At 40.2% G+C, this 22,555-nt stretch overlaps 4 protein-coding genes and 1 long non-coding RNA gene across 8 annotated transcripts; 2 read left to right on the forward strand and 3 right to left on the reverse strand.

Moving 5' to 3' along the window:
• Positions 1-456: 456 nt before the first annotated feature.
• Positions 457-4,200, reverse strand: LOC131312539 (membrin-11-like). 2 transcript variants are annotated; one of them, XM_058340386.1, is made up of 5 exons: positions 4,011-4,200; positions 2,855-3,116; positions 1,805-1,925; positions 1,571-1,720; positions 457-840 (listed from the first exon to the last, which is right to left on the reverse strand). In XM_058340386.1, the coding sequence occupies exons 2-5, from the start codon at positions 3,106-3,108 to the stop codon at positions 682-684; spliced, it is 684 nt and encodes a 227-aa protein (XP_058196369.1). In that variant the 5' UTR covers positions 3,109-3,116; positions 4,011-4,200; the 3' UTR covers positions 457-681. The 2 variants fall into 2 exon arrangements, with proteins under 2 accessions (XP_058196369.1, XP_058196368.1); XM_058340385.1 differs by lacking the exon at positions 4,011-4,200 and adding an exon at positions 3,675-3,892 and having other exon boundaries at positions 2,855-3,114.
• A 1,775-nt stretch (positions 4,201-5,975) lies between these two features.
• LOC131312540 (syntaxin-112-like) lies at positions 5,976-6,972 on the forward strand. The gene has a single exon (XM_058340387.1). The coding sequence runs from the start codon at positions 5,995-5,997 to the stop codon at positions 6,889-6,891; it is 897 nt and encodes a 298-aa protein (XP_058196370.1). The 5' UTR covers positions 5,976-5,994; the 3' UTR covers positions 6,892-6,972.
• A 680-nt stretch (positions 6,973-7,652) lies between these two features.
• LOC131312543 (uncharacterized) lies at positions 7,653-9,648 on the reverse strand. 2 transcript variants are annotated; one of them, XM_058340391.1, is made up of 2 exons: positions 9,513-9,648; positions 7,653-8,766 (listed from the first exon to the last, which is right to left on the reverse strand). In XM_058340391.1, exon 2 carries the CDS (start codon positions 8,648-8,650, stop codon positions 7,769-7,771), a length of 882 nt encoding a protein of 293 aa, XP_058196374.1. In that variant the 5' UTR covers positions 8,651-8,766; positions 9,513-9,648; the 3' UTR covers positions 7,653-7,768. The 2 variants fall into 2 exon arrangements, with proteins under 2 accessions (XP_058196374.1, XP_058196373.1); XM_058340390.1 differs by having other exon boundaries at positions 7,654-8,769.
• A 5,408-nt stretch (positions 9,649-15,056) lies between these two features.
• On the forward strand, positions 15,057-17,945 carry LOC131312544 (uncharacterized). Its single transcript, XR_009195900.1, has 2 exons — positions 15,057-15,161; positions 17,818-17,945. It is a non-coding gene; the product is annotated as an uncharacterized LOC131312544 (long non-coding RNA).
• On the reverse strand, positions 17,537-19,938 carry LOC131312541 (F-box protein At1g30200-like). Of its 2 annotated transcripts, none has more exons than XM_058340389.1 (2): positions 19,772-19,938; positions 17,537-18,935 (listed from the first exon to the last, which is right to left on the reverse strand). In XM_058340389.1, the coding sequence occupies exon 2, from the start codon at positions 18,905-18,907 to the stop codon at positions 17,885-17,887; it is 1,023 nt and encodes a 340-aa protein (XP_058196372.1). In that variant the 5' UTR covers positions 18,908-18,935; positions 19,772-19,938; the 3' UTR covers positions 17,537-17,884. The 2 variants fall into 2 exon arrangements, with proteins under 2 accessions (XP_058196372.1, XP_058196371.1); XM_058340388.1 differs by having other exon boundaries at positions 19,768-19,931.
• Positions 19,939-22,555: the final 2,617 nt, after the last annotated feature.

Consider the following 22,555-nt stretch of genomic DNA (forward strand, 5'->3'; position numbering starts at 1 on the left):
ACACTGTTCGTGCTTTCCAAGACTGTCCAACACATCTTCCAACGCAAATGGCAAACGAAGGTTCAAGTTGTAATGTTAGGGGACACAAGCTCGGGCGGGTCTGGATCGCAAAGGCTAATTGCTGTGAACTCAAGACAGTCGAACGCACCAACTTCCTAGACAATGCGGACTATAAATACAACTCCAGCTCTCTGTAAATAAAATAAGGACTATTTTGTTTAGGATCTTTGTAAAAAATTAGCTAAATCCGATATCGGTGGGAGTCTTTACGAAATATTCAACTTTGTTCTAGAATTTACCCTCTTACTTTCCATTTAATGAAAAGATCTCTCTCTCTCTCTCTCTCTCTCTCTCTCTCTCTCTCTCCTAAACAAGAAGAGATGAAATAACAAAAATAACCAGAAAATGAAAACAATCTACTGCGAAAAGAAATCTTTACAGACAAATTAGCACATATATTCATCAATCATGCTTTTCTTTTGCAACTCCTTTAATGAACTTTTACTTCAGTTATACATTCTTAAAATAGCTTTCTAATAAGAAATGCCGCCACTAATCCACGGGTTCGTCTTTAAATTTATCTCCCAGCGTAATAGTCTTCCAAAAGAACAGGCAAATACAAAGTAAATAAAAGAATGAAAAGGAAGAAAGACGTTGGTCACCCACTCACTGCTAGCATCTTCACTTCCACCTCCAAAAGGCAATAAGAATGGTAATTGTCAAAATCATACCGACATATTTAATCAATCTATCAACGCGATGCCTCCTCTCGATGAGCCTTAATACAAAATTTGATACCCCAACCGTGTTAAGTACGTCCAGTGCCTTCCGTTGAGCTCTCTGCAGACATTACACACATCAGTAAGTGCACTTGAGACAATTTTAGAACTGACTAAAGGTGGCCTACTTCCATGCTTTACTCTAACTGAAGGAGTATACACAGCCCCCTCCAATAAAAAGATGAATTATTTGTGGTTCAACTCCCAAGAGGTCGTTTGAAGAGTTCATCATACAGTTATTCTTATGACACAAGCGATTTTAATCTTGGAACCCATTTCGAACCATTGTACATTTTCATTCCAAAATGGTAAATTTTATGATTCAATACGATGCCAAATTTAAAAAGAAACATAGTGAACTGAAATTTAACGAGCGTAAGATATTGACAGAGAGAATGTAAAACAATGGGGCATAGTGCTTCTAACAGTATCTTTTTATATGACTATTTGGACAAAAAGAAAATGTATTTTATGGAGTATCAAATTTTTGAGAGAAAATTATAAATGCTTTTGGATTCCAGTGATGTACTCTATACGAGTCTACACCCCCACATACTATTTTATGGTTTCCCTTCCTCGTACCAGAACAATCATATTTTCCAGAACATATGTTTATCAGCAGATTCACCACTAATAGATCAGTAATAAAGATCCTATGGTAATGATCTTCTTCCAATACTGGCACTCATGATTCAACTCAACACATAAAGAGGTATTAATAGATGAGCACAAGTCTACATGTAAATATGCTTGCATGCATCCATGTACAGCAATGGCCTCAACACAGATACCTTCAAACGATCCCTTTGACCAGCATATTGGGAAAGAATGGCCACTCCAGTTGCATAAGATTCTTCCAGCATTCTAGATGAGTTACGGGCAGACTGCATTGCTTGTGCTTCCTCGTCGAATATTCTCAATACATGAGAGGATTCCCCATTCTGGAGATTAAATCAATCCAATCAGATGGTGAAGGCAACAGTAGACCAACAGAAGAATAATTTTGAAGGGATAAAGCAACTTACGACTCTTCCAAGCAGTTCTGCTCTCTCTCTAGCTTCTTGTGTCCGTCTCTGATTCCGTGACAAGTACATATCAAGGCTTTCTTTAAGTGAGCCAGCCTCTTCAGCTACTTGTTCAACTTTCCTGCATTAACAGGATAATAAGATTGCATAACTATACCGTACAACTTCATCACATTGCGACACCAATAGTAAAAACATAATTTAATGTAGGTTTGAAGTTTGAGTCAAGAAATGGAGTGAGTTTTAAGGGAGGTTTCACTCAAATTTGAATTTGAGTGGAGATTTGAGTAGAAGGGCAAGAGATGCTCTTAGTTTATCAAATAGGAGTACAAAAATGCCACGCACAAATATACATGCCTGTTATAATCATTATAGTTTATCTTTCACATTATTTAGCGAAACTTTAAAAATCTGACCTGGGCTCAAGTGAGCGATTGATTCTGATCGACCTTCAACTATTAAATACTAAAAACAGACTAACATTGAAGTCATCAGGATACACTCACATAACCCCTCAATACCAAACAATGGACCCAACAAAAGAATGGGAAAATCAACTTTCCTGTTACTTTTTTAGTGTCAGTTTCCAAGAAAGCTATGGAACCCACGGCTTCAACTTTCCACCCCAAAACACTTTCGTGCAAAAAAGAACTTATTTTGATTTTCCAGCAAAATTTTTTTGTCAAGAGAACACACTCAAGAAAATAAAATTCCTTTTCCTTTACTTCACTATTCTTGAGAAGACATTTCCCATTCAACATTCTTGACAACTAAACGGTTCCTTATAAGGAATTTGAATTTTTGACAAATTATTTGACTGAAACAAAAAAAAAAAAACCACAATAATCAACAGGAATGAAACACCTAAATACAAATTCATAGCTGAATCATGCACATTCCAAAAAGTTCACAAGATATGTGGTACAAACAATAACCAAGAATAATTTCAGGCTAACAATCCAAATTCAGTTCCAATCCAAGCATGAGTGTTCTTGAGATCTGTTGATCTCAATAGACGAAGGAGCAGAAAGAGAAAAAAAGAGTTCGAACCTTTTCCAGAGATCTCGCTGGGATTTGGCAGCAATGGACCGCCAGAAGCGATCCATCTCAACACAAAGTAATTGGATCTGACCGATGTCACGCTTGACAGCGAAGGAGAGCTCCGGTGAGTCCACGCCACCTTTTGACGTCGAAAACTCAAGTCGTTCGAGCCTCTCAAGACCATCCCTCGTTGTCAGCAGTAATCTCTTCGAGCGCTGGTAAAGCTCTGACAATGTTCCACCTCCCCCTCCTTCCATGGCCATCTCAATCTAGAGACAGAAATTAAAGTAATAAAGAAGGTTATAAACTTCTTAGAGCAAGACCAGCTTCACTTCACTTGAATCTCATGAACTGAATAAAGAGTTTTGCAGGTCTCAAAAAAGCATGCTTAAACAACACGTGAAATGGCACCCTTTGATTAATTTGTGCCAAAATTACAATTCCAACAACCTCATTGTACTAAAATAAAAAATTTTAAAGATCAGCACGTAACACAAATTGTGATCCCAAGTATTATTTATCTTTCCCCTCCCTTGAAGTAAGCTGAATGATTTTGGTGATCACAAATTGATAATTTGATAATCTATAATGCATTATAATCCATCAACGCGACTCAAGAGAGGTCCACAAATTTTCTGAAGTATACATATTCCGTACTTGTTAGGAATCGAACTACACGCTCAATCCACAACGCCTCTACGGATCTTGGAAACTAGAATCACAGAAATCGCAAAGCAAACAGAAAACCGTGCATAAAGAACAAGAAGATAAACAACACACAGATATACGTGGAAAACCTCAGCGCGAGGAAAATCCACGGGAACCATACCGGTCCATTAAAATCGAAATTGGAGTACAAGTCTTCTATCTTCTCCCAGAGAACAATTTTCTCTCGCCTCCTCCCTATTTTTTTAGAAACAATCTTATCCCTAATTACAATACAACTGCATTACAAACAGGCAAGGCCATCGCGGGGCCGCACCCCTTGAACAGTACTTACATCCATGTATGGATTTCAATTCAATTGCACAATAACTAACACATTCAAGCTTAACCATGCTGATCCTAGGCGAAAAAACGAATAACGAAGGGGTTTGAATCGTGGAGAGAGAGAGTGTGGAGATTAGGGTTTAGTTTAGAAATTGAAGGTAAAGTCGGGAGTACCTTTTGCTTCGGACGGCAGAATTCGGATGCAGATATATGAAGGGCAATTCTTGGGCGTTAATCTGAGGCTGCTAGTCGAGGGGTTCGAAGAGGGAGGGGAAAAACAGATCTGCAGAAGGAATTTTTTTTTTCCCGATCATCTGTGGAAGGAAATGGAACAGTGGGTTTGGAAGAACTTGGGTAAGGAGAGAGAAAATAAATATTCCGATGTACCAAGAGAGAGAGGGGGAAAGAAAATAATTTTTGCATATTCTTTTAAATGCACCCCAAATTTTGGAGTTTATGAATTCCGTCCACTAGTCAAGAAATTAGTGTAGAAAAAATATTTCCGAGAAAATTTAAAATTATACTAATAAATTGAAGTAAGGAAAGATAAAAAATGAGTTTTCTTCATGGGTCAAGGTCCAGTCTAGTTTTATTAAGGTTTAGTCCGGTTCAGTTTGGACCATTGTGGGTTCTTCTCAGGCTCGATTAGAATATTTCATTTTGTATAATTCATTGAGTACGTTATTTATGCCCCCCAAAAAATACTAATCTAATGCGTCTCATATTGGGTGTTTATTTTCGATAGTCATTTCTTTTAATTGATTAATGAATAATGTGCTTTCACAAACAGTTTTTTTTTATAAACATTTTCCTCCAATCAGAAGATCTCAATTAGTTATTTTAATTGATGTTTTTTTCCAAAAAATGATGGGTAGTTGATATGAGTGATGAGTTCCTTTGATTTTCTCTAAAAAACAAATGACTTAAGCATCTACACGAACTATGCCGATGAATGCCATTTTGTCATAAACATTCTCATTTTTTACAATAACTAGTGTTATTTTGCCCAAAAAAAATTGAAAGCATACTGCACCCATTTTTGCCAGTATTCTTTTAATCCGTCCCTCTCTCAATCTCAAAAATGGAAATTTTGCCATATATATAACAAAAGAAGGGAAATGATAATGTTAAAACTGTAGTGAACAAAAAACTTGTACCATGTGCAATGTACGAGATTATTATGCGCTGGAATTTTGAAAAAAAAACACAGTTTGACAAAATCACTACCCAAAAGAATTGGCATTTTTCAAATTAATTTGAGAGAATTTTGGCGTGGTCGGTGTGCGCCTCCTACAAGAAGTCTTGCCAAAATGGCTAGCGGTGTGGATGCTACTATATTATTATTTGCTTCATTCCCGGAAACGCTGTCGTTTGTCGTTGGATATAACCAACTACCGACTTCGGCGGCAAAGATTTCAACGGCTACTTCCAACTCAAAAGAGACTTTGGAAATATTTGAAACTGAACCATCGCGATCCCTCCTCTCTTTATTACTAACTCCTTCCCCTCTTCTCTCTCCTTACATTATACTCGGGGAGGGAGGGAGAGAGAGAGAGAAGAAGAAGAAGAAGAAGAAGAAGAAGAAGAAGAAGAAGGGACGTCAGAAACGAACTTTCACAATTTTCGCATTTATAATTACTCTCTAGTTCTTGGTTAGTTGCATCTTCACGTAAATGTAATAGGGCTTTTGCATTATAGAGAATTCGCTCTGTTCTCTACTATTTCTTGATGTGTTCTTGTTTTACACACCCTCTTTCTTTCTACGTATTGACTGACCACTTCTTCTCGACGTTTGCTCGATGCGTTCGCTTCCGTTTCAATTCAAGACGTCCAGAGAGAATCCACCAGCAACCAACTACTTTACACAAGTTCGACTACCCGGCCGGTATGAGCTTTACGCATATGTGTTTCGTGCTAATGCATACATATGCCCATATTCAATTTTTCACAATCATAGTTTTCAGTAATTTTTTCTGTTTCGATCCAGGCAATTGTCATATGATTTTTCTTTTATTGTTATATGAAAGAGTATCTTTTTTGGGTGAAAATTTGTCTCTCGATTCCCCCCTTTGTACCGAAATCTTGGCTCCGCCACTGATTTAGTTAAAATTTTCTTCTGCAACTATTTACAGGTGGGAGAAGAAGATATCTTTCACAAGATGAATGATCTCATGACAAAATCGTTTCTAAGTTACGCGGATTTGAAGAAACAAGCCCAGATGGATCTTAAAGCAGAGAAAGACATAGAGAAAGGCCAACTGAGCCCTTCCGATGAAGAGAACCTCTCTCAGTTCTTTCGAAAAGTAGATGCAATCAAGTCTGATATGGAAGAGATAACCAACCTCCTTTCTGATCTTCAGAAGCTAAATGAAGAGACAAAGTCCACTCACAGCGCGAAGGTTCTTCGCGGACTGAGAGACCAGATGGACTCGGACATAAATTCTGTCCTTCGCAAGGCCAAGATTGTCAAAACAGGGCTAGAATTGCTTGACAGATCAAACGGGCAAAATCGCAGGCTATCGGTGGAATTCAGAGGAGGAAGTGCAGTTGGTCGGATGAGGATTTCGGTCACCAATGGGTTGAGAACCAAACTGAGGGACACGATGGACGATTTCCAGACATTGAGAGACAAAGTGCTGTCTGATCACAAAGAATATCTGAGAAGGAGATGCTACAACGCGACCGGTGAAGTACCAGGTGATGATGAGATTGAAAAGATGGTTTTAGGAACCGGGAAAGCCGAAGTACTCGAAGGGAGGACAGAATTGTATTTGGAGAACAAAGAGAGGCACGAAGCCGTACTGGACATCCAGAGGAGCTTGGACAATCTCCACCAGGTGTTCCTTGACATGGCTGTTTTGGTGGAGACTCAAGGCGAAAAGATCGATGAAATCGAGCACAATGTGGCTAACGCCGGGAGCTTCATCAGCGGTGGAACCAACAGTCTTTTCTATGCCAAGCAGATGAGGAAGAAGGGGAAGAAATGGGTGTATTGGGTTTGGGCAGTGGGGTTGATCATATTGCTGGTATGCTTCATTGCTATGTTATCTTCCTGAAAGACTAGTTGTGCTGAAAAATGGCACACTAGTTTAGAAGATTATTTCAGACTGTATTTTGGTCAGTGGTTCTAATATTGTAGAGGGGTTCAGGCTTTTTAGTAACACTACAAAGTACTATTTGTTGCGGATCAAAAAAAAAAGTACTATTTGTTTTGTGTATTTTTCTTTTTTCAATATTTACGAATTTTCTTAATTCCCTGGATCGATCTATTTGTATTCTGGGGCAAGAATCTCGAAGTGGTTGCTGTTTTGAACCTAGTTATCATGGAATATAGTTCATGAAGTGTGCAAGGAATATTTGAATGCTAGAATTTCATGGAATATTTGCATAAGTAGTCATGAAAGTTTATGGTATATTTGTTTGCATAATAAAGGGCTTTCGGCAGTTTAGTTCTTCCGAGAGCCCTCGAGTCCGCTTTAGTTAGGAGGGCATGTAGTTAGCATAATAGAGTCTAATTTGATTCTCATTAGGGAATAGGAATAAAACATTGCAACTAAGTTCAATCACCTATGAAAGACCCTCTTGAGCATTAACGGAAAAATGACTCTTTTTTTGTAGTTTTTTTTTTTTTTAGGAATAATACATAAAATAGACATTTATTCGTAACTTCGCCGTAAAAATTGTCTAACATAAACTAAAAGTAAATAACATGTGCACCATAGCTTTCTCCCATATTAAGTACTGAATCCCCCAAAACAGTAAGTTACTAGCAAACTTAATCTAGAGTGAATATTTTTATCGAGACGAACGATTAATTCCAAAAATTACGACGATATGCTAAACAAAAAGTTACGAAAAATTTAAAAAAAAATTCCCGAAATAAGTTCCGAACTTAAAGTTTACAAGTACACAACCGTTGTAAAAGCGGCTCCTTCAGTTAATTTGCATCTGATCAACATTATAGTAGTTTGTCAAAATCTGAGTCAAAGCTTCCCCAAAAATAATGTCATCTCCAAAACCATTAGCTGATCCCCTAATCCGATCAACAATACTGCTACTAGGAAACGGGTTTTCTGAACCAACGCCTAATGTCACCCTCTTCATCACAAACCCCGACCGAGGCAGCACCAGCTCCGGCACGTACCACACGGTGAAATAATACCAGGGCACCAACTTCGAGTTCCCCCGTGGCATCGAATTCGGCATGTGTTTCTTCAGCTTAGCAAGTTGTTCTCCTTGGGGACTTAACTTCCCGTGGTTCTTGGAGTCGACGATCTCGACGCTCTTGATGTCTGGCTGCTGCGAAACGAGGAGCAGTAACAACGGATATATCGAATTTGCGTAATGCATCGAGCAAGTTGTCTCCTGCCTTGCGTACTTTTCATCCAAACCATCCAAGTAGCTGTTGTTTCGTGGTTGTTCTGACTCGCTCCCTTCCTTACCGATTTTTTCAATCGATGACTTTGACAGGATAGCGAACGTCTTCAGATTATCATGACCAAACTTGAAATCCCACGAGGATCGATGGTTGGGTGTGAGTGGGAGTTGGGGGCACTCACACAAAAGCTCAATGTGGAGAGACCGAACGCTGATGAAAAGGGAGACAAGTTTTGTCAGGCCGAGCAAGAGAGCGTGGTTGAAGAAGAAGCAGTCAGAGGGATATTGAGTTGGGGGGAGTTGGGATGGAATTAAGAGGGAGGAGGGGCCGAAGGAGAGGAGCCGGAGGGAAAGGGATTGGGATTGGAAGAGAATGGAAGCGAAGCTTTTGGAAACGAGAGAGCAACAGAGTACAGATTTTGGGTCAGATAATTTCATGAGGATGAGACCGAGGACTTCATCGGGTAGCTTATCACGAATGGGATCGCAGCGGTAATATGATCTTCTTCTCCTCCCATTTCAGTTACCTCTTCCTCTAATGACTTTTCCATTCTCTCCTTTCACAAAAATAATACAGTAGTACCCAGCAACATATTCAGAAACTTGTAAAATTCTAAAGTATTTGCAAATGCACGAATTGTATAGCGACGACAGCGAGATCGAAAATACAGAGACTTCATTGTGATTTAAACCCATTAGAAACCTAAATAAACCTAAGCTGATTGAACCCTAACCCTACAATGGTTTTTTTTTAAAAAACGAAGAAGTAAATTATCATGGAACATAGGTAAAGATTACTGGTCGAGAAAAGTAACTAAGTTGCAACATTCATCAATATTTATCAATAAATCTTATGCAATGTTTTTCCTTTGATTTTCTCAAAATTACTTTTAGATGTTGATGTTAATCAATGTGGATGATATTATACTAAGCACTTTTTTTCATAACGATTTTTTTTTCTACTTTAAAGTTTAAGCTCAAATCATCAACTGTATCTGAATAAACATGACTGTTGATACTCGATACTTCAATTTTAATTTTGATGAAACCAAACAATTTGATTACTAGGACAATATCCAATCATGGAAAAAGCCTATTCCAACTGAATCAATATTAATAGTTACTTGAACCAAGAAACAATAAACGGATAGAGAAATCATTTGCATAAAATTAATCGTTCCTTAACGTTCGTGGTTGTGTCCTCAACCCTAGTTTTTAGAAGTTTAGCCACTCGCGAAGTCAAAATAGATATATGATCCATGGAAGTATTGAAATCCATTGAAGAAAGTAGAAGTCTTACGAAACTCGGCCGTGATTCTTTCGATCTGATCCCGGTGAATTCCGGGACGCATAGTGAAGCTTCGGATCGTCAGCAACCAGAGAGCAATGCTCGTCAAAACAAAAACTCTCTACTGCCTTTTTTTATAATGTAGATTGCCCAGCCTTATTCCTTGCCCAAGAAGGAGAAGAATTTGGGTGCTGGGCGGGTATCACACACGTGGTACTTCGTCAGTGATCCCAGCCGTTTAATTGTGTTTTGGATGGTCCGGATTTTAGAGAGAGAAAAAGAGGAGAGACAGTTGTCGGGGTGAGGGGAGAGAGAGAGAATAAATCTGGGCCGTCCAAAACATGTTCAAACAACTATGCTCGCCAACAGACACTGCCACGTGGTACCCGCACGCGTTCGGCATCCGAAAATTTCTCAAAATTCTCCTTCCCCGTTGGCTTGATATTTTCTTTATTTTTTGGGTGTTAATAATTGTGGAATCCATGTCTCTAACTTTTCCATTAGGACTAGGTTTTTTTTTTTTTTAATCAGAACGTACTCATCAAGCAAATAAACACAAGATTTTACAAAAATCTGGTTTTTGCGCTGGTTTCCGATACAATTAATTTATTTCTTTTTAATTTTCCCACAAATTTCTTATCGAACGAACACGAGTGGGAAAACGTTTTTTCTTTTCCTTTACTTCATGCCACTAAAAAAATTTCTCGAAAATACGCACCAGTTTCTTAACAAGTGAATGGAGCCTTAACGGGTCACCTAGCAGACAACTCAAGGAATTCTAGGCCCACATCATTAAGGATTAAACACAATGTGGCGAACGCCGGGAGTTTCGTCAGCAGTGGAATCATCAGTCTTTTCTATGCTAAGCAGATGAGGAAGAAGGGAAAGAAATACGTATATTGGGTTTGGGCAGTGGGGTTGATCATATTGTTGGTATGCTTCTTTTAGCTTAAGCTTTTGGGACTACCGGTAACTTAACAGTTTACACAAATGAAGATTAAGCAAACAACTAGCAAGAGGAAAGAAAAGATCCTTCCGTGGAGGCAGAGTGGTTTCGATATGATCCTCCTCCTACCAAAAATGCTGTTTCCATTAATCCCAAACTTGTGTGGTGCTGCATACGGCAGTGCATGAAAGAGTTAACGCCTACGAATAGAATTGGAGATACCGCGCTAAAGTAATTCTATACAAATAAAACTCCATACAGAAGAATGATCAAGTTTCGTTTTGCAGAGCTTATTTCTGTGCTAACGATCAAAACCATTGACTACATTGGAGAGGATTTTGAAGGGATTCTTTCATATAGTACTAGTGCTAATTTTTCAAGTATTCTTTAAATCAACAAAGAGGTGGGACTGATTTTTCAAGGATTTTGTGGTCTTATAGAAACGTGTATGTGTTTAGCGTTACTTTGACCGATCAGAGTCTTGTTGCCCGACAAGATTTTAGATTGTCTGCCCGCATTTTGCCGTTTCACGCATTTCCGCGGACGCGAACACACAAAACCACGAGCAAAGCCCTGGTCCATTATTCTCCCACCACCTCACCCCTCCCGAACTGGGGGGAAATCCAGACAGGAAACACAGCCTGTCTGGGGAAACTAACCGATGAAAGCCGGAACTAGCCGGAAAAGACACAAACAAAAACCTAACCCTACCCTTATCCATTGTTGGGCCTCAAAACCCCCAAAAACTCCAACTCCGGTACCTGAGCTCCATCGACACAGCTAACAACTAGATCTGAAGTGTAACGCCCCCAAATTTTGGGTACGTTAAATGAGGCATTTATTATATAATAAAGAGAGTCTGGCTCATTATTACATCATAAATACATCATAAGGAAAAGGTACATTTATTCAACAAGGAAGGAAACTAGGGTTCCTAATACTACTTTGCTTGCTCTTCCATCCTAGCAAGCTCCTCTGCTCCAAAAGCTTCCACGGTGTACATCTTATCCTGTTCATCTAAGAAATCTGACACATTATACCGGCGTCGCCACCCATATAATATGTCAGGGTCACCAAAAAGGCAACACCGTGAGCTACAACGCTCAATAGAGTAAACCCTTCCCACTAACTCATAACTTACAAACAGCAGGTTATACAATCATCGATTTCCACATGATACATGTATATACAGCTAACAATGACACATCCACATTCGTTAATCATCTATCGTTGGTGTCCAAGATTTTCGTGTTTCTCCTACGCGACTCATCGTAGACCGTGTCAACATTTCAACCTTTCAAAATCATTTGTATTGGCTCCGTACCGCGGATAACCAAGCTACACACCCAACCTTTCAAAATCATTTGCATTGGCTCCGTACCGCGGATAACCAAGCTACACACCCAACCTCGGTTCCGCCGTTCCGGTCTCCCGAGTATCCTCACAATGGTTCCGCCGCACCGGGTTCCCATTGGCACACAATTGCATTGGCTCCGTAACGCGGATAACCAAGCCACACACCCAACCTCGGTTCCGCCGTTCCGGTCTCCCGAGTATCCTCACAATGGTTCCGCCGTCCCGGGTTCCCATTGGCACACATTCACACACACACATCTCACATAATGCCATCAAAATCGGTCATTATGTAGTTTCAAAAATATTTCCTCCTTCGAAACACATTTTTCTTGTTAACCACACCCTAGGTGTCATGTTTCTATTTTCTCGATTTTCGTGTCTCGTTCTCATGCATAGACTCCGCGGTAGGACCTTTCACATACGCAACCATAAATCATTCATTGTAATCTAACAAGATCATCCAATTCTATATTGCTAAGCACGCTCGAAAAGATCAAAATATGAATACTTCAATTCAAGCGTTAAAATCTTATCTTTCGAAACTCGTTATATCTTACTTTTTGAGAAATTCAATACAACATATGTTTATTCAAGACAAAGTCATTTATCCAACATGTTCATACCTCCATTAGTGAGATAAACTTATTGACAATCATGCATTTTAAACGATAAGCTTATTTACTTGAAACCAAACAATAGATAATCTTATCTACGATATTGATACTTTGAATCAAGAACATGCTACTTTCTAACGTAGATTCTATACTATACGTAGAGTTATTGGACTAGGGTTCTACGTATACTTAGGGAAGTGAGTAGAGAAAATCTACATGATCGTAATGTCATTTCAAGATTTTGTAAAACGAGCTTGCTATTTATTCCTAATACTTTAACTTGCCTTATCATAAGCAAAATAACTAAAGTTATACTAGGGAAAATGAGTAGAGATTTATCTACCTTGATCCGAAACTAGTCGGGGCCGAATAAGCTAGTTGGAAGATTTTCTACAAGCGGTGAAACTTGCAAATCTGGACCGAACTTTGGATGGCAGTAACTTGGTCAATATTTGGCCGAATACGATCGTTCTTGGGTCGAAGTTGAAGCTCTCGAAGTGCTCTACGACTTTCGTGAAGGAAGTTGATCCTAGAAACTAATTTAGGTAGGAGAAAAATGGTGATAAAGGCAGAGACAGTATGCTGTCAGGAAATGGAAATCCGAGATTTTTACTGAACTTCGGATGCCAATATCTTTGTCATTTCTTCACCGATTTGGATGGTTCTTGGGTCTAACTTGAAGGTTTCGAAGTGCTCTACAACTTTCTCGAAGGGAGTTGGTTCTAAAAACTACTTTAAGCAGGAGAAAAATAGAGATTCGTGGAGGGCAGTAAGCTGCCTGGAACTGGAAATGGTGTTTGGAGAGGAATGTAAGCAAGGGAGTGAAGGGGTGAGTTGAACTTGAAGTGAGCTTGCTATTTATAGGCACAAGTCTTGGCTCCCTCCCTCCTCCATATGGCCGGCCCCCCCTCTCCTCTCTTTTCCCCATGGATTTGCTCCATTGTCATGTCCAATCAAGCTTGAAAGCATGCCAAGTCTTCCATGACTTGTCACTTCCATTTGTAGGCCAAATCTTAGGTCATCATGAAGGGTTTTGGACTTGTCAAGTCTATGGGGAGGTTGCTTGCAAGAAGGAATATAATCATGGCCTAGCTTTGTACTTTGAAAGACTAGAAATGGGTTGGCATGTAGTCAAAAAAATAGGCTTAAGGCTATAAATGTTGCTTGTGTAAGTAATCAATACTCATGCACACACTCCACCCCACTCTCTCCATCCGGCCTTTCTCTCTCTCTCTCTCTCTCTCTCTCTCTCTCTCTCTCTCTCTCTCTCACTTGGTCTATATATATATGTGTACAAGTATATATATGAGTGTCTAGGAAAGTAAGTCTAGGATTATTAGGTTTAAGGCTAAAATCTTAGGGTTGCATGCATGCATGGTTAGGTTAACTAGTCTTGGAAGTAAAATGATGATATTCTTGGCCCATGATTTTGTATGGTCAAATCAAAGCCTCATTGGCAACTTAATTGCTATTAACCAATGGTCAAAAATTCTCCTAGCATTTATTAACCATTGGTTAAAGAAGGTAAGTATGAGCTTGAATGACTAGTCAAATCTAGGTTCTCATTATGGCAAGTCTAAGGTTGAAGCAAAATGATGGGATTCTTGTATGACTTGTCTTGTCATGCATTTAGGCAAGTCAAAGGTCTAATAACCAAGGGACAAAAATTCCCCTAACAATTATGGACCAAGGGGTAAATGGATATTGGTAATAATTTGATATGACTAGTCATGGAAATCTATTGTCCAAGGGATAATATTTTCCCTAACAATTATGGACCAAAGGTTAAAGTTTTCCCTTGCCTTTATTATCCAATAGGTAGGGTGAGTAATGATGCTAGGTAAAGTGAAATGACTAAACATAGGAATAAAATGATTACTCCTATAGTCTAATGGTTCAATTAGGGTTCGGGGGTTCAAAAGGCTCAAAGACGGTCAAAAAGGTCCATCTAGGGTTAGGAAATTGTAACTAGATTGAAACGGTAATTAGGGTTTTCTAACGAATTGGTTGGAAACTAATTCTACTTGCCAAGTAGGATTTCTAGCCAAGAAATATAATTTAAAGATTTTATTTAACTCACTAGAAAAGAATACAAGTGCTTCTACAAGCATACTTGTCTTTAGAAAATGACTAGATTGCTCGGTGAAAATATATAATTTTATAAATCTCAAATCTAATTATGACGGATTATTAAAATTAAAAAGAAATTTTTAGTAGCAAATCCAAGTAGTTAAAATAAAATTTAAATATTTAACGAAATTTTTATTTACCAAAAATCAGGGTCGTTACATGAAGGGCCCGAAGGGAACCGTACTCAAGACACGCCGATCGACCACTGGCCGTGGCCCGCTCCCCGATCGCATGTCACAAGATCCCCCCACTGGAGAGGCTACAAAAATGGAGGAGAGGAGAGGAAACCAGGAGCAGAGAGAGGGAGGACGAGAGGGAGGGAATGGGGGATCGAGGGGGAAGATGTGATATGGGGCAATCTCCCACCCCCACCCCGAAAATGAAGGACGGTTTGAGAGGTAGAGAGAGAAAGGATAAGGGAAGATTTCTGATTCATTAAGTCTGACAAAAAAATTTAGAATTTTTAGGGGATAGTGGAGTTATCAGATTCCTTCTCAATGCAGGAAATCAGTAATTAAATTCTCATTCAAACTCTTCCCAAACATATATAGGAAACTTAAAATTCCAAAAATCACATTTTCGTTCCCCCTAACTTACTAGCAAACTCAATCTAGAGTGTTAGGACCGTGATGGACACCACACACACAAACACACGCAGTGATTTCAGAGAAAAACTCCCTTTGATTATATATTCACACAATATACAATAAAGATAAAAAAACTCTCCAGGAACCACACGCCAGTTCCTCTCCGGGAGGCCACAACTCGGCCCCCCACGCTCGCCTCACCCTCTCCCTCACATTATGACACACCCTAACCCTAATAGGGTTTACAACTATATATAAGGGACTCTAAGGGTAAATACGCTCAACACCCAACACTATGGGTGTTATACAAAATAACCCCACCACTATGGGTGAACCCCAACAATCATACCCTCCACCCAGAGTGGCTAATCGTTGCATCCGTCCAGCCTCTCTAGCAAAGCGCCTATGTCACTCCAAGTCTAGTTGCCAGCACCCCCTCACCGAAGTACTCCTGCCTGACTGAATGTCTCCTTGCAAGACTAGATCTTCCGAGGCTAAACCCACAGCGCTGTCCGGCTGCAATACCGACATCTCCGCCAATATTTAGCGCCCCCTTGACCGAAGTGCCCGCATCCTTACCAGGATGCAATCCGTGACTTCATCTCTCCTTCTCACGCGGCCGCATACCATAGAGATAATTCAATCACAAAATCCACAAATGAAGAGATCCCAGTGATGCATCGTCTGGTCTCCATCTCTCTGCCCAGAGCTCCCGTGAACATCTCCCAAACAACCAGTTGTCCGTCGTCTGCAGACTATTCCACACACAATTTGATTCAGTAAGTGACACTCCTGTAATCTCAGGTCATGACTCCTTGTACTCTAGTGCCCTTCCTGTGTGTCTCCGCAACTATTGCTTCATCTGTTCACTGTCACAAAAAACTCATACTGCTTGTCTAGTACCAAATATCAGCTCTATCTGTCTGTACTCTCCACAAGCATGTATTAGTTGCCCATCATCATCCTCATGCAGCCCAAATCACAACTGCAACTCCCGATGATAGGTTTTCATCACATCTGCCACTCCCAGCACATCCTACCACTCTCAGTCATCTCTCTCGGGTCTTCTCCTACCACTCGGTCCATCTTCGTTCCACTCCAGTCTTTTCCCTGCAACCCTTGATCTCCGATGTGTCGCCTCTAATAAGTGCCTGTATCATTACCAGACGAGCTCTCCAGCACCCCCCCAAACCGGGATGCAACACTCGAAAGAATGTATCTTTACTCACTAGGTCTCCCATGACTAATCACCACCTCCCATAGCCGTTCGGAACAGATCACTATGTTGCAACAAGCCTCCTCGCAACCCAAACCGTATCCAAACACGCGTTTTCTTGCTCCACTAAGCACTCGCACCAGCCTAGGAGCCTCAAAACTGAAAATGGAGTGCACGGTTGCGTCCGGAATGTCGAGATAGTCAAAATCAACTACTCATACGCGAAAAATGGAGTCCGAACGGTTTCGAAAAGTGCGAAAAACCAATTTGGAATATTCCCTAAATATTCTCTGTTGACCAGTTGACCATGACCGCTGACCAGCCACGTCATCGTTGACCAGATGACGTGGCACCTCAAACGGGTCCCTCTGATAACGTGACAGATGACGTGTCCGCCACGTGTCCATGATGTCGCATATGACGTGGACGCCATGTGGCATGACGTGGCACCACGTATCGCTGACTCAGCGTCCGACTCAGCATCTCCGGATCCTTCTGCACGTGAACAGTGCTATCACGATTAGATCTGACGCACGAACCCCACGCGCCACCTTTGACTGGTGCGTGCGGATTCCTCAGGCATCGTCCCGCGACGGGCTTGGTACCGTTGGACTCGTCTCTTCAAGAAAAAGATAACCCCGAGCTCAAAAATTGTTTTTAAAGAATCTCGAAACTGGGCTTTTCAAAACAGTACCTCGCCGCCATTCCGCCGCCTTTGACCCGCCATTGCCGCTACCTCCGAGCTCCTCTGGCAACTTGCTACCCCAATCCGTGATCGTCTCCTCGAGGTGAACACAACCCAGTGCTCAGAAATCGTCTTCGATCATCCACGACCTCGGGCTTTTCAAAACAACCTCTCTGCCTGTCGCCGACTCCGCCCGCTGCGATCGAATGGCTCCCGAGCCTTCATCTGGTGACGAAACTCGATCCCGTCACCTTCTATAGACTCGTCTCAGTGAGGTGCACAACCCTTACTGGTCCGATTGAGTTTTCAAATGGCTCAACCGAGAACCCAGCAAGCCTTGCTCCGTGCTTCCTCCTCAGGTGACAAAACACGAGGTTTGTGAGCAACTTTTTTTTTCAGAAATCGAACCCGTGATTTTTCCGGTGACCCTCTTCTTTAACCCCGCTCTAATACCAATTGTTGGGACCGTGAGGGACACCACACACACAAACACACGCAGTGATTTCAAAGAAAAACTCATTTTATTATATATTCACACAATATACAATAAAGATGAAAAAACTCACAATTTACAATAAAGATGAAAAAACTCTCCAGGAACTACACGCCGGTTCCTCTCCGGGAGGCCACAACTCGGCCCCCCATGCTCGCCTCACCCTCGCCCTCACATTCCCTCACATTATAATATCAATAGGGTTTACAACTATGTATAAGTGACTCCAAAGATAAATATGCTCAACACCCAACACTAAGGGTGTTACACAAAATAACCCCAACATAGAGTGAAGCCTTCAGTTTGTATATGATAAAGTATCTAGCCCACAAGAATGCCTCCTGCCAAGAATTCCTGTCATGGCTTTCGAGAACTCAATCTGAAGTTAAGCAGTCGACCTGAAACATAATGGTTTGTCAAAATCTCATTCAAAGCTTCCCCAAAAACGTCATCTCCAAAATCATTTGCTGATCCCTTAGTCCCATCATCAATGTTCTCAGGAAACATGTTATTTGCACCGACGCCTAATGTCACCCTCTTCATCACAAACCCCGACCGTGGCAATCGCAGCTCCGGCACATACCATAGGGTAAAAAAATACCCAGGCACCAAATTATCCGAGTTCTCCTTCTGTTCTAAAATATTAGGCAGTGGCTTCGATCTCGATTTCAGCTTAGTAAGTTGTTCTCCATGGAGACTTACCTTCCCGTGTTTCTGAGAATCCATGATCTCGACGCTATCAATGTTGGGATGTCCTGAAACGAGAAGCAGTAACAACGGATATATCGAATTTGCGTAATGCATTGAGCAAGTTGTCTGCCACTTTAAGTAGTGTTCATCCGAGAGGCTGTTGCGTCCTGGTTCTTCTGACTTGCTCCCTTCCTTATCGATTTTTTTGATCGATGAATTTGAGAGGATAGCGAATGTCTTCAGACTATGACCGACCTTGAAATCCCACGAGAATCGATGGTCAGGTGCGAAAGGGAGCTGGGGGCACTCGCACGAAAGCTGGATGCGGAGAGACCGAAGGCTGGTGAAACGGGAGACAAGTCTTGTCAACCAGTGCAAGCGGTTACTGACGTCGAAGAAGGAGACGAACATTGACGACTTCTGCAGCGGTGGCCCTGTGGCGAAGGGATTTGGATACTGAGGTGGGAGGAGGTGGCATGGGATTAAGAGGGAGGAGGGGAGCTGGAGGGAAAGGGATTGGGATTGGAAGAGAGCGAAGTGTTTGGAAACGAGATAGCAACGGGGGAGACATTTCGGGTCATCAGATAATTTTGTGAGGATGAGACCGAGGACATCATCGGTTAGCTTACGGAAGGGATCGCACCGGTCTTCTTCTTCTTCTTCCATTGCAGTAATTAATGACTTTTCCATTCTCTCCTTTCGCCTCTATATATATCTCCTGAAACACAATAAAGCCTTTGACATTAGAGAGGATCTTTCAGGGATTGTTTGATGCTACTAGTTTTTAATTTCCAGAAAGAAATCAGTACGGGCAACAGCAATTTTGGATTTTACTAGTCAAAAACTAGTAAAATTCTAAAGTATTCGCAAGAGCAAAAATTGTAAAGCAAGAGATCGAAAACATACATATATACATACACACATATGAGCTTAATTAATTGCGACTTTAACTTATAAGAAACCTAAGTAAATCTAAGTTGATTGAACCCGAACCAGTGGCGGACCCAGGATTTGATCGCACCGGGGTCAAGTCGTCAAGCATATACAACACATATAATTTTGCACTTGTATACAATAACCCGAAAAATAACAAAAACAATATAACAATTACCAAAAAGAGATACCGATTTCTAATATATAAGCAAAAAAGCATATCCGTCCATTACATATCATTTCACCTACAATTGATCACGTCGATTTGTCATATTCTGGAATCAATTAGCCCAAAAAAATCCACAAATACATTCACTACATAAAAAATAATCAATAAGCCCAAAATTAATCTAAGAGAGTCAAAGACCCACAAAACATTCACTAGCATATAAAATGCTTTTCTTTCCCTTGGGCTTCGCCCATAAACAGTGAGTTACAAAAAATAGCCACAAACACTAATTTTCATACAGTGAGTTCCAAAAAATAGCTACAAACACTCTAATTTTCATCTCCATATCTATTATCCACGTAGAGAGAAAAAGTATTTAGAGAGATTGAGTATTTGTGGTTCAAATCCATTTTGTACAAAAGAAAATTGGAATCTAAGACTAAGCTACTCGCCTGTAAACGGGTCTGATGACTCTGATCCCAGTACAATTCCTGCAGCTCGTCAATGGTGGTGATTAAGATTCGAGGGTTTCAAAAAAAAATTTCCTTCAAAGCGTGAGTTCTCCATTCTGCATTTTTTTTGAGAGAGAGAGAAGAGAGAGGGGGGGGGGGGAGTGACTGAAAAAGGGAAAGTAGAAAAAGGGTCAATTTTGGAGGGCATATTCTATGGGGCAAATTTACAGAAATACCCCAAAGGCTATATTACTGAGGGGGGTCAGTGAACCCTCCTTGCCTAAGTGTAAGTTCGCCCCTGACCCAAACCTACCTAACAAATGGTACAGTGTTTTTGCTTTAAACTAAAACTTAAACCAACAATTGTTAAAGAAAAAAATAAAGAAACTAAGAAGTAAATTATCGTGGAACTTAGGTAAAGAATACTAGTTGAGGAAAGTAACTAATTTCAAATTAACATTCATAAATATTTATCAATGAATCTTATGCAGTGTCTTTCCTTTGATTTCCACACAATTACTTTTAGAGGTCGATATTAATCAATGTGATGATATTATGCTAAGCACTTTTCTTCATAACAAACATGCGTTCTTCTTCTGCTTTAAAGTTTAAGCTCAAATCATCAACTGTATCTACACAAACACATGACGGTTGATACTCGGTACTTCTATTTTAACTTTGATGAACCAAACAATACGATTACTAGGACGCCTTTCCAGTCATGAAAAAAGCCTATTGTGATTGAATCAATATCGATTAATATCGATATGAGTTTCATGCATATTAATTAATAATAAATTAAACCAAGAACAATAAACGAATAGAGAAATCATACGCATGGAAATCATTCCATAACTTTCATGGAGTTTCGTCCTTAACCCTAGTTCAGAAGGTTAGCCACTCACGCAGTCCAAATATATGATCATGCAAGTATTGAAATCCATCGATGAAAGTAGGAGTCTTACAAAAATTCGGTCCTGATTCTTTCTGATTCGGCCGGAGAATTCCGTGATGCGTAGTGAAGCTTCTGAGCGATGCTCGTGTAGTCCGTTGTACGGTTGGGTTGTGTCAAAACAAAAACTCTTATAGTAGCCTTTTTATAATGTGGATTGCCCTCCCTCGTTCCTTGCCGAAGAAGGAAAGGGTACGATGAAGCTCTATTTATAGCACTAGTTTCCGCACCGACTTAGTCTTCCTAATTACACAAATCTCTCACAACTTCTAGACTTTTTTAGTTTTAGCCCAGGTGCCTAAATTACAAATATCTTCTTTCTTTATTACATTCCACACTATTCTAAATATTTTTTATATTAGATATTTTAGTACAAAAGTCTACATGTTTCTAAAAATTAAAAGATTACAAATTACTTTTTCTTTTAACACTCCTCCTTAATTTGTAATCTTCATGACTTCATGAAATTAAAAGAATTTATCTGCTGCCACTGCTTTGGTCATTATGTCGGCTAGCTGTTCCTTCGTATTGACAAATTCAAGCTGAATTTCTCCATTCTGCACTAAGTCTCTGATAAAGTGATGTCGGAGCTCAATGTGCTTTGTCCTGTCATGAAAGACTGGATTTTTGCTCATTGCTATGGCTGACATATTATCGCAGTAGATGACTGTAGGGCCTTCTTCTTTATGCTCCATATCAGAAAGTATTTTTCTGAGCCATACAGCTTCACATGCTGCATCTGTTGCTACAATATATTCTGCTTCTGTTGAGGACAAGGCAATTGTCTTTTGCTTTTTGGAACTCCCAGATATAATTTTAGTTCCCAAGCAAAATACTTGGCCAGATGTGCTCTTTCGATCGTCAATTGATCCAGCCCAATCACTATCGGTGTAGCCAATAAGCTTGTTGTTTTTCTCCTTTGTATACTTGATGCCAAGTTTTTTCGTTCCTTGAAGATAACGGAGGATCCGCTTAGCTGCTGCATAGTGTAGTTTGCTCGGCTCGTGCATAAATCTCGAGGTAAGATTTACAGAATACACAATATCAGGCCTTGTATGAGTGAGATAGTTTAGCGATCCAACCAATCTTCGATAGGCCGTAGCATCGACCTTCTCCGCTCCATCATTTAATTGCAACTTCTCATTTAAAGAGAGTGGAGTAGAGACTGGTTTGCAGTTACTCATGCGGAATTTCTTTAATAAGTCTTCAAGATATTTTTCTTGAGAGATAAAAATCTCTCCTTTAGACTGCCTTACTTGAATGCCGAGAAAATATCTCATAAGGCCTAGATCTGTCATCTCATATTCCTTCATCATAGCATTTTAAATTCATCGAGCATTGCTACATTGGTGCCTGTGTAGATTAAATCATCAACATAAAGGCAAACAACGAGAAAATCTTGCGTACCTCCTTTTTTGACATATAGGGATGGTTCACTTTGGCTTCTTTGAAATCCGCTTTGACAGAAGTACTTGTCAATATTGTTATTCCAAGCTTGCGGTGCTTGCTTCAAGCCGTAGAGGGCCTTCCGAAGTCGACACACTTTGCCTTCTTTTCCTTTGACTGTATAGCCTTGTGGTTGCTTCACGTAAACCTCTTCTTTTAGTTCACCATTGAGAAAAGCAGATTTAACCTCTCCTCGTAAACCTCTTCTTTTAGCCTTGTGGAACCCATATTTCTAACTTTTCCATTAGGACTAGTTTTTTTCTTAAAACATATGCAAAAAAAAACACAAGATTTTATACAAATCCCGTATTTGCACCGGTTTATTATACAATTAATTTAACTTATTGCTTTTTAACTTTCCCAGAAATCTCTTGTCGAATGAACAC

The sequence above is a fragment of the Rhododendron vialii genome, chromosome 13a (genome assembly GCF_030253575.1).
Source record: "Rhododendron vialii isolate Sample 1 chromosome 13a, ASM3025357v1".
NCBI lineage: Eukaryota > Viridiplantae > Streptophyta > Magnoliopsida > Ericales > Ericaceae > Rhododendron > Rhododendron vialii.

Coding starts and splice junctions, on each gene's coding strand:
- LOC131312539 (XM_058340386.1), bottom strand. CDS start 3,108: ATGGCCATGGAAGGAGGGGGAGGTGGAACATTGTCAGAGCTTTACCAG. Junction 1,926..2,854: donor CAGCGAGATCTCTGGAAAAG/GTTCGAACTCTT, acceptor CTGTTAATGCAG/GAAAGTTGAACAAGTAGCTG. Junction 1,721..1,804: donor CAGAACTGCTTGGAAGAGTC/GTAAGTTGCTTT, acceptor TTTAATCTCCAG/AATGGGGAATCCTCTCATGT.
- LOC131312540 (XM_058340387.1), top strand. CDS start 5,995: ATGAATGATCTCATGACAAAATCGTTTCTAAGTTACGCGGATTTGAAG.
- LOC131312543 (XM_058340391.1), bottom strand. CDS start 8,650: ATGAAATTATCTGACCCAAAATCTGTACTCTGTTGCTCTCTCGTTTCC.
- LOC131312541 (XM_058340389.1), bottom strand. CDS start 18,907: ATGGAAAAGTCATTAATTACTGCAATGGAAGAAGAAGAAGAAGACCGG.